The sequence below is a fragment of the Trematomus bernacchii genome, unplaced genomic scaffold, assembly GCF_902827165.1.
Source record: "Trematomus bernacchii unplaced genomic scaffold, fTreBer1.1, whole genome shotgun sequence".
NCBI classification, from domain to species: Eukaryota; Metazoa; Chordata; class Actinopteri; order Perciformes; family Nototheniidae; genus Trematomus; species Trematomus bernacchii.
This window is the reverse complement of record NW_022988007.1, coordinates 83,366-94,909: the sequence shown is the minus strand read 5'-3', so window position 1 is coordinate 94,909 and position 11,544 is coordinate 83,366. Positions and strand designations below refer to the sequence as shown.

At 41.7% G+C, this 11,544-nt stretch overlaps 1 protein-coding gene across 1 annotated transcript; it reads right to left on the bottom strand.

Annotated features, from left to right (window-relative positions):
• Positions 1–8,028: 8,028 nt before the first annotated feature.
• LOC117472179 lies at positions 8,029–9,965 on the bottom strand. The gene is made up of 3 exons (XM_034117336.1): positions 9,511–9,965; positions 9,077–9,229; positions 8,029–8,876 (listed from the first exon to the last, which is right to left on the bottom strand). Exons 1-3 carry the CDS (start codon positions 9,914–9,916, stop codon positions 8,635–8,637), a joined length of 801 nt encoding a protein of 266 aa, XP_033973227.1. The 5' UTR covers positions 9,917–9,965; the 3' UTR covers positions 8,029–8,634.
• Between the last annotated feature and the right edge of the window lie 1,579 nt (positions 9,966–11,544).

The following is an 11,544-nucleotide window of genomic DNA, read 5'->3' as shown; positions in this document are numbered from 1 at the left end:
TGAAAGACACGACTCAACATTTTCTCCTTCTCTGAGGGTCAAGAAGAACATCCAATAGGAAAATTAAAAGCTATTGTTATGAGATGTTAAGACCAGTACAGGACATTCACTAAGAAACTACTTTTATTGTGAAGTCAGCTGATCGAATGCACCTATTTCCACATCTACACTCCATCAGCTGATTAATTCTATTTGCCTCACTTTATGAGCTTCACAACATGTACCTTGTACCGCAGAGTTTGCAACGCAAATAAATGGGGCCAATCTTCAGTCGGATGTGAATGTGTAATCTAACATTTTCAGTAAGAATAATGGACAAAAGGAGTGCAAATACAAATTCAATTTATTGAAATCTGAACCAAAAGTTAATCAAACATGTTTTAAATAAAAAAGCACATATGGACAGAAGGTGTAAACCTATTAAATGTATAAGTAAACACATTTAGTCAAATAAAGTGACAGACTAGGCCTGATCAGGTGGTATCAGCTATGCATGGGCTCCTCCATCAGGCCTGGTCCTCCTCGCTGAGGAAAGACCCTCAGTCCTCTCCGGCCAAACCAACAGACAGGACGTCCATCACACGGAGGTTTCTCCCTGAAGTCTCTGCAGCTCTCTGGACACCACGCTGTCTCAATCCGTCCACACTGAATATGAGGGGAAAATGAAAATAATAAATGCTTTAGACAATAAGAAATATAAAGTTGACTGTTGAGTTGCTCAGTTTTTTTAGATTGTCAATACTATTACTGTATAACTAATATCCCAGGTTAAGAGGCACCTTCAAATAAAGATTGGTCTTTAAATACATTTTGTCTTTTGAATTGTTTGTCTAAAGTCAAGGATCTAGAACTGGTACTTATAGTTGTAATGATACAGTCTGGTTATAATGCTGTTTGGAGGAGGCCTCACAGGTAAGAGCACTAACTAGCTACCATCACATGCACCTTAGCTTAACTTAAATGTATTAAACGTATAATTAAGTGATAGCAAAATATAAATAACTAATGTCATGCAAACATATTAATATTTGCTTGATTCCAGTGTTGCATTTAGCACATTGCATACAAACGGTAAGGGATTTTAAGATTCTGAAGTATTATGCTAAAAACTCAATAACTTAGATTATTATTTATAGTTTTGCTGAATAGTTTCATGTCCGCTTACCTTAGAAACGTAAAATGTGACGGCAGTGTGCTGATGGGGAAGCATGTTAGCTTAGCTTCTTAGCTTGAGCTAGCTCTGTTACTTCCCAGCTGGAGGCAGAAGGTCCCGCCTCGGCTCCGCCTCTTTGCCCTTATTTGGAGCAGGATGTAGCAGGCGGGAGTTAGACTCAGACGTCACTGTCGAGCCGTTAGTGGCCGACTCCGCCTACTAAGGGCTTCTCGGCAACTCTGCAGAATCCTATGGGTGACGTCACGGACCCTACGTCCATTTATATATACAGTCTATGGTCCGGAGTCTCAGAGTCAGAGCTCCTCTCTCTCTCCTGGATCATCATCCTGCCCTTTGGTGTTACTGATGGACAGACTGATAATATGTGGCTTTTTCTTTACAATAAATACACCTTTATTCAACAGCATCCATTCTGTGTCTTCCTGTTTTTGTCATGGCTGAGAATACAAAAGTCATCATATTATATTTTATAAGGGGCAGAAGTACTATCTTTCATGTTATAAAAGATAAAGGTGACCACAAGTGATAAAGAAATGTGAAAATACATTGTCTTGAAGTCTGATTGGTGCACTATTCCTCATACTGAAGATATTACTGTAGACTTGGTTTAATTTGTTCAGACTTAGGCCCCATCCACACGGAGACGATATCAGTTGAATCCGCTAACGTTCTCTATCGTATCGACGGTTCGTCCACACGAGGCCGACACGGAAACGCGGATTCGGAGCTCGAATCCGATACACGTTGATATCGGCTCCCAAGGTGGGTAGGTCTGAGGACGAAATGCTTGCGGCTCCGTGTGTATACGATCATTCCCTGAAAATGATGACGCCATAGCCCCGCCCCTCCCCACCTCTCCTGCTCACCCCCGCGTCATTGCTGATGCGTTTCGCCAACAACAACAACAATGGCGGATCACAGGGTTGCGTTCGTGCTCCAGACGCTACTGACCATGATACAGATTTTAGTGCAAAATGTACAGCTCCTCTACCACAACCATCAGCAACAATAATAATATAATAATAATCGTCATCGGTCTTATTCGCTGCTTTTGGTGTATTTTGTGGCAGAAGTACAGCGCCACTTACAGGCCCGGGGTATGTACTACAGCGGGTCGAGCGGTCTCGTGTGGACGGACACGTTTCTTGAGCCGATTCCGCCGATGGACGGAATACTTTTAAAATATCGAATTCAGTTTGTTTTCGTTTTCGTCTCCATTTCGTCACCGTGTGGATGGGGCCTTAGTCATACGTCTGTGAGATTTCTGCCTCTACCTCAGTAGTAAGCTGTGCTGACAAAATTACAAAAATCATTTCTAAAATAATTCAACAGCGGCTGAGCAGAAACACTTTCACTGCTACGAGGGATGGAGTGGGACTGAAAAACGGCCCTGAACTCTGACCCCACCCACAACAATGAAGATGCGTGCATACTGCACGTGCACACGCACGGTTGTGACTGGTTTGGAATGGAATGTGACCACTGTCAATTAATAATAATAATAATAATAATAATACGCTTTATTTGTATAGCACCTTTCTTACAGTACAGTAATTGCAGTCCAAAGTGCTCTACAGTACACAGTTGACATCTCTTAAAATAGTCACACAAAACTGATATCACAGCATCTGTACACCCACTCAAAGTGCTTTACATTACAAAGAGCTATGTGCCACTTCTAGCATTGTATCTAACATTCACACACATTCATACCGTTGGCCGTGCCATTGAGAGCAACTTAGGGTTAAGTATATTGCCCAAGGATACATTGACATGTTGACCGCAGGGGCTGGGATCGAACGCCCAACCTTCCAATTGAAAGACTGCCTTACTACCTCACAGCGACAGTCGCCCAAATCAAATATTTAAAAAACAACAACAAAAAAATGCTCAGATTTTTAATATCACTTTATTATTTTTCAGTTTTGTATTGAAGAATGAAGAAACAATCATAGTTGGACCGGATGTAAAAGTAAATACAAAAGTACAAAATAAATGCAATTGAAATCTTGCAACCCATAGGTCTGATGACGTCTGCATTCACATGCAGATATTGGTAGATAGGGATTCATAAAAGGTGAACATATTGCAACCTCAGTGTAAAACTGTAGTGTGCTGGCCTCCGGTCTCTTCCCTGCTGGTAAACACAGTGTCCAGCTTGTTGTCGTACAGGATTTTCACAATGCTTGCAATATATACCACTGATAAATAGGGTTTACAATAGAATAGAGTTTTCATTATACTTTCTTAGTTTGGTCCACAATTACTAGGTTTAGTAGGCCTAATTAAGGTTATATATCTGTGAAATTAAACTGATAACACATAGTAAGAACTTTACTCAAAACAAAACGTACTACATGGTGTGTAGTAATATCTTACTTTTTGTGTTATTTATTTGAACTGAAACACTCTCCTACAGCATAGACAATGCTCAAAGCTTCAATTGCAGAGACTGCGGCTGTGGTCTAAAGGTCTAAGGTGCTCGAACATCATGGTCAGGGATGCTGCAAGACACTCTGGGGGCCCCAGAAGAGACCTGACCCCCAACACATCCCCCCAACACAGGGGGCCCCCTTTCTGTTCCGGGTCATGGTTGCAAAGTACAGGCCCGAAGGAGAGCACCATCAGCGTGGCAGAGACAGAGCAGCCGGATTGGTCCGGACAAGCCCGAACAAATTATTTTGGTCAGCCCTAAAGCTGTTTTGGAAAACTGTCCGACCCCTCAGGATGGAACCATCCGAGCAGTAAGGATGAGGGTGATAGGGCGATGGAAGGAGCACAGTGAGGAACTCCTGAACCCAACAGAACCAGCCCCACCAGGCTCTGTCACCTCTCCTGTCCATGATAGAAACATTAGCCGCTTTCACACCAAGTACTTTGCCGTACTTAGTTCCCAGCACTTAGTTCCCAGCACTTAGTTCCCCCATGGAACTAAAGAGCAGATCGCGTTCACACCGGAATAAGTCCCTGAGGGAAGATTACGCAAATGAAGCCGCTGACGTCACTTCTTCTTCTTCTGCTTTGGGTTTACTGGCAGGCCGCAAACAACTTCACGCAGGGGCGCCGTAAGGGGGTGAAAAGTTAGGACTATTCTAAGGGCCCGTGACTGACAGGGGCCCAAATTATTTTAGAACATTAAGAAAAAAACGTTTCAGTAACCTTTCATCATTCATCAATAATTAACATTAATAGAACGTTATATTGATAATGTACTCACTAAACTTACGATTAATTTAACTTATTTTCTTCCAAAAGTTAATTATCCAAAGCCTCTGTACACCCCCCTCTATTTACATGTAATGGTTTGGTCCTGCCTCCAACCGCGGTGCGGGCCGGCACCGGCACTTTCTAGCAGAGAGTAGGGGTGGGCGAGACCACAAAATCTGGATTCGATCCGATACCAAGTACTTCAGGGTAGTGTTAATTTTGTCAGCTATTTTTTAATTTAGTTTTAGTCTTAGTCCTGTGTTAAATTTCCTTTTTAGTTTAAGTCATATTTAGTCACCTTCATCCTGTTTTTATTTAGTCAAGTTTTAGTCGACTAAAAGTCTGAGCATTTTAGTCTTATTTTAGTAAAAGAAAACTAATTATTTTAGTCTACTTTTTGTCAATGAAAACTGTTGAGTCTTTTTTAGTCATCAGATTATATAGAACATTTCAGTCAAACTAGTCTAGCCAAAACCAATAATTTGTCATTTTGGTCAAATTTATTTCACAATAAGATTATATCTTGTCCTTATTTGATGAAAAACACAGGTTGAATGATTAAGAAAGCAGCTTTGCAGAGAGTATATGGTCAGGTTTGTGGTGTTTTTACCAGCTGTGTTATGGCCACATTGCTTCCCTTCTGATAAAACAATGCATTTGCTTTTTTTCTCCGCCTCATTGTAGCGAAAATGGGCCCAAATATCACATCGTTTCTTTCTCCCAAGCAGTTGTGGTTAGACTTTTTTGTTGTCAGTCATTTTGACGGACAGGATTGTAACATTTCCGTCATAATCCATTATTACCCGTCGAGTCTGTACACAACTCGGGGAGGGGGGGGGGGGGGGTGGTGGTATTCTGTTAACGCGACCACTGCTCCCAAGCCCTGTTGTTGCCATTTTATTTTCTGTTAAATAAGGTTAGTTAGACCATGAGTTAGACCCGAGTCTTCCTGACAGTTCATAGTGTGCCGCTGGCCCGGTGTAATTAAAATGTACCACCGCGCGCAGCACAGACACACAGCTGCTGCCCAGCCGCAGCACCGGAAATGGAACTGCTGGGAGAAAAACTGACTATTATGCCCCTTTCACACCAACGCAACTCCGGTTCAAGCTCCGTGCTAGAGCTTTTCAGGTTCAGAACCGGTTCTTCGGTTCAGCTCCCGCTCTTTTCACACCGCCCAGAGTCCGACTGGTGCTGCGTCATTGCGTCATCATTTGCGTCATGACGTAACCGTTTGCGTGCCTGCTTCATAAAGCCAAACCGCGCGGAAACCCCTCACATCGACAACAACAATGGCAGATTGTATTGAAGCGCTACTCGTTGTGGTTTTGCTCTGTCGAAACGAAATGGAACAAATGCTACAAATGGGACGACTTTACTACCAACTTCATAGTCGTTACATGTTACATTTAAGACTTATTTACAATCATCATCATCATCAACTTCAACGACGATCCGTTAGGAGAAAGAAGGTAAATATACGTCCTATTCGATGGCGTTAGAGCTAGCTGTTGTTAGCCTCTGCATGCGCCAAGCTCAACATACCCAGCTTTGCAGCATTAATTACTATGGTATAACATTAAAAACTGATTCTCAATGTTATTTCCACAGATCATGTTGAAGCTGGCGGAAAGGCGGATGTCGCGTGTTATTTGGACACAGCCCAGATCTTCCGACTGGTGGGACACCATTGCTTCAGACTTCTCCTCTCTGCAATTCATGCAGAATTTCCGCGTGTCCAGGGAGTCCTTTGACTACATCTGCAACCAGGTCAGCGGCGTTTTGGGGAGAAGAGACACAAATTACCGTCTGTGTATACCCAATAGAAAACGTGTTGCAATTGCCCTCTGGAAGCTGGCCACCGGAGGTGAATACAGGACCATCAGCCATCTTTTCGGGGTAGGCCTAAGCACCGTTTGCCTTTGTGTTCAGGATTTCTGCAGGGCAACCATGGAAGTTCTGCTTCCACTACACATCACATTTCCTGATGTGGAGAAGTTGGTGGAAATGGCCACTTTTTTCAACAGCCGTTGGAGAGCACCACAGTGTGTTGGTGCAATAGATGGAAGCCACATCCCTATTTTAGCACCACAAAAGTATCCCAAGGACTATTATAACAGAAAAGGCTGGCATTCTGTTGTTCTACAGGCTGTTGTTGATGGCAGGGGGATGTTCTGGGATGTGTGTGTTGGCGACCCAGGTAGTGTACATGATGCTAGAGTGCTAAAACAATCCAATCTTTGGGTGGCTATCAGTGATGGAGTGTTGCTAGGCCAAAACAAAATGACCATCTCTGGCTGTGATGTGGGACATTACCTGATTGGTGACCCAGCCTATCCAATGCAAAGATGGCTGATGAAACCATTTTCGGACACTGGGAGACTGACCCCTGAACAGCACACCTACAACTACAGGCTGAGCAGTGCACGGTCGGTTGTTGAGATGGCTTTTGGAAGGCTAAAAGGAAGATGGAGGTGCCTCCTAAAAAGGAACGACTGCGAGCTGGAGCTCAGCAAATTAATGACAGTGACTTGCTGTGTACTACACAACATATGCGAGGCACATAGTGACAACTTCACTGAAGATTGCCATGAACGTGTTGTGTACAACCAACCCCCTTTACACCCCTTTCCAGATAATGGTAGACAAGAAGGAGCTGACGTTAGATCCGCATTGATGGACTATTTCAACATGGAGGACCACTAATATTACTGCAGTTAAACCTGATCTATTTTGTATCATGTCTCTTATTTTTTTTATTACAATAAAATCACTGGATCACACTTCAATTGTGTTTATTTTGTATACAAATCACATAATCTAGATACAAACAGGTATGAACAATATTCTTATAGAAAAAAGTGCATACCCAAAGTGTTTAGACTATATTCTTATAGAAAAAGTGCATACCCAAAGTGTTTAGACTATATTCTTATAGAAAAAGTGCATACCCAAAGTGTTTAGACTATATTCTTATAGAAAAAGTGCATACCCAAAGTGTTTAGACTATATTCTTATAGAAAAAGTGCATACCCAAAGTGTTTAGACTATATTCTTATAGAAAAAGTGCATACCCAAACGGTTTAGACTATATTCTTAACTCAAATACACAGTGGGCCAAAATTAAAAAAACGGTACTAGTCGAGGGCCGGACTGGTTCAATGTTTGTTGCAAAAGTCATTGCCCATATTAAACATGGAACTAATAAAGCTGAAATGATTGTAATAATGGATAACACTGGTAAAATGAGTTGATCTAATTGTATCATGCCTATCCTTTTTCCCAATAACATCAATGGATCAGACATGACTTTTGTTTATTTTATATACAAATCAAAGACAAGTATATTCGTATATAAACAAGATTTATTCCAAAAAATAAATAAGCAGTCAACTAGCCAACCCATGACTGCTCTCTGACCTTTGACCCTTCTATGAGGACATGACATCGCAGGATACAAGTATTAATACATTTTTCTGTTATGGCATTTTATTAATGGACATCATTCGAAAACCACCACCGGGTGGCTGAACACCGTATTTGAACATTAAGAAAAAGAGCATATTGACATTCTTTTCGTTTGTTAAGATGTTTTGGTATGCATTTTAAATATAAATTATAGATGTTTAAATCTACTACTGTAACCTCTCCCAAAAATGAGTTTAGTATTTTTATGTGTATTTGTGTGCAATACAGAAACATTTGGAACATCAAAATGTAAAAATTGAGCTTGCTTTAGTTCTGGTAATGTATATACATTGTGAAAAACAAAGTATTGAGTTTACGTAAAATCCAGTATGAGCTACATTTGTTTGCTATGAGCTAAGTCATAATGTTTGAATTGTCCAATTTCAATCTATAATACTCATTTAAATGTAAAGAAAAGCAGAGCAGCTTACACTTTGCATCGAGATATGTTTGCCTTTTATATCATTGAAATAAGAAATAAGAGAATGTAGCATATATGTAATATATGAAAATTCAAGACTATTGTGTAGTGCATGGGGGGGATAATTGTAAGTAAGATTATATGAAACTATAATATCAGACATAGGACTTTTGTGTATTTTATATACAAATCAAAGACAAGTATGGACAATATTCGTATATAAACAAGATTTATTCAAAAAAAGTGTGGAGAATATACTTTATATACACTATAATAATGTGGAAAAAACAAGAATGTGTGTAAAAAAAAAAGGTATGAACAAAAAAAAGTAGGAACTATTTACATAAAATTAAAAAAAATAAAGTCAGTGCTTGTTGGTCTCCATCACCTTCACAATCCTGTCTACCAAGCCAAGCATTGAGTGGCTGTTCTCCTCAATTTTGCTGAACACCTTTAGGAAGTCAGCATTGGCAGTACTGGCAGTATGCACCTCCTGAAGCACCTCCTGAAGCATCGCCTGGCCCTGCTCCAGTAGCCTTTCATCCCTCACGTCACTTTTCTCCATATAACTCAGAAGGCCAGATGACGAATCCCGCTTCCTTTTAACTACAAAGGGAAAAATAATAAAGTCAACACAGTATTCATGACATTTTATGAGATGTATATTATATACTGTGTAATGAAATGTTGTATTGTTATTATGGCTGCAGTTGCATAACTTGAACAACTACTACAATGACTATGCCATGATAAATGCACATGGCAACAGGGAACAGTATTACTATAATGATCACTGTAAACCTTACCCTGTTTGTTTCGGCCCGCTGGCTGGATAGGGTTCACCAGACATTCCTGGGAAGAGCTGCTTGCCGTAAGAGGAGACCCTTCCATCCGCATGGGCGAGCTGCAGGCCGACGGTAGTGGCGTTTCCGACAGAGTACGCTCCAAACTAGATATGTCTGTAAACACAATATAAACACAATGAACAAAAGTAGCCCTTCAACAAATCATAACTCGTTAGTGAGAAGAAAGAAGATACATTGGAGGCGTTAGCTGTCTTTGCCATGGGGATACCTTTGTTTATTTTGTTAGCATTAGCATGCTAGCGCTATTATTGGTTTGGATGCACATCCGGTAGCTGTAGTAGCTAAACTTTAGCTTTATTGCCAGGTCTGTCGATAGCTAGATGGTTGTAAAACAAAAAGTCACAAATAAAACAAATCGGTAATGCATAACTCACCGGCAAATGAGCTCTGCACATTCAGCGACTCGACCTGCGACACAATTGACGAGAGAGAAAGCGAGTTAACCGTCGATCCATAACCACTCGTCGGTCTGTCTCCGAGGACCGAGTCTAGCAACTCATAATGTGGACTTGCTTTAGGACGACCGCTGCCACTCCGTCCGAGGTCTCGCTTTTGGTCCCGATAATCCTTCTTCACCTTCTTCAATTTGTTGGCAATCTGCTCAACTGAACGGTCAAACCCAGCGGTTGCCATGTCTTGCTGCAATTCTTGTAGAATTGCTTTGGACCGCGTGGTCCCCTCCAGCTTCCTTTGAACCTCTTCCGAAGACCAGATTCCCAGTAGGTAGCTCGTCTCCTCGGTGGACCACTGCTGCTTGTTAGTTAGTCTTAGGTTGTCCATCGTTGTGTACGAACTGGATAACACGCAGGCTTTTTGTTGTTGTTAGAGGTTGATCCCGCCCCTGCCCATGCCCACGCCTCCAACGTAAGCGTGACGTATGCGGTGCTAGCTTTCTAGACGGACAACTTTTTGGTGCTTGAAACGAACCGGATTCCGGAGCTATGACGCTGCTCCGCTGCGGTGTGAACAGGAAAACCCGGTGCTTTTCAAGCACCAGCACCGAACCAGCCCCGAAACACCGTTGGTGTGAAAGGGGTAATAGAGATGTAACGTTATCTTTGATAATATTTCGTCTCCTCATTTTTCGTCAACGAAACTAAAGACAGATTTTGGCATAGTTTTTATTTAGTAAACTACATTTTCGTCTCGTCACTTTTCGTCAACGATATTGCATGTTGATTTCGTTACAGTTATTGTTTACTGCCGTCATTGCCGTCTCGTCATCGTCTCGTTTTAGTCATGGAAAAAAAGGTCGTTGACGAACATATTTCGTCAACGAAATGAACACTACAGTACTTCAGGGCCAGTATCGCCAATACCAATACCGAAAGCGTCTTATGTACTTTCATGTAGGGGAGAGCTGCATCATGACATGATTTTTGAGCTGAATGCGTCATAAATAGATTAAATCTGAATTCATTTTCATGATTAAAGGCAGGACAAGGAAAAATGAAAAATAACAATACAAAGTGCAAAGTGGCCACAGTAGCGAACTGCCTTCTTGCACACATCACAGTTCGCTCCACACAACGCTCCTCTTTCTCTCAGCCATCATGCACACGTGTGTGTGTGTGTGTGTGTGTGTGTGTGTGTGTGTGTGTGTGTGTGTGTGTGTGTGTGTGTGTGTGTGTGTGTGTGTGTGTGTGTGTGTGTGTGTGTGTGTGTGTGTGTGTGTGTGTGTGTGTGTGTGTGTGTGTGGAGACACTGTGATAGATCGTTGGAGCTATGTGCAGCTCAAGGCTTATATGCTCGAATGGGTGTGTGTGTCTTCAGTAGAAGCTGCTGGGACTCCCAGCAGCTTCTACTGAAGCCTTCCGAGTAAATCGCCAGAACGCTCCTCCTCATCACTCCACCGCTCCAATGTTTTCTTTTTGTGTTGCCATAAGTTAGTCTCTCTCCGTTGGTGCGCTGGGCTAATGCTAATGCTAATAATGCTAATGCCAGCAAATACAATGGCGGCTTAACAAAACTTTTCAGAGTTTTACGGGGCGTGGTTTGCAATTCGCCCAGCCAATCAGAAATTGGAACTTTTTTCTCCCCAGGAAAGTACCTGCTCTCTAGCAGGGACCGAAAAGGGGGGACAAGTTCTCATGAACCAAGTTCCCTTTTTGGTGTGAACGCAAAATCCCAGGAACTATCTGAACTAAAAGGGAAAAGTATGGGGAAAAGTACTGCGGTGTGAAAGCGCCTATTGCTTTTCTGTGTAACTTGGTCAGATTATTGTGCTACATCAGTGGTTCAGGTTATCTGTCCTTTCCAGCTGGAAATATGATTGATTCTGTTAAATGCTATAACTCTTTATTAAATAACATAACTTTGGTTTAAGCTTGTATAATTGTTATTTTCTTAACAGAAGGTGATTAAGTGTGGAATTTCAGCCTGTAATAATTGCAGAATATATTTGACAT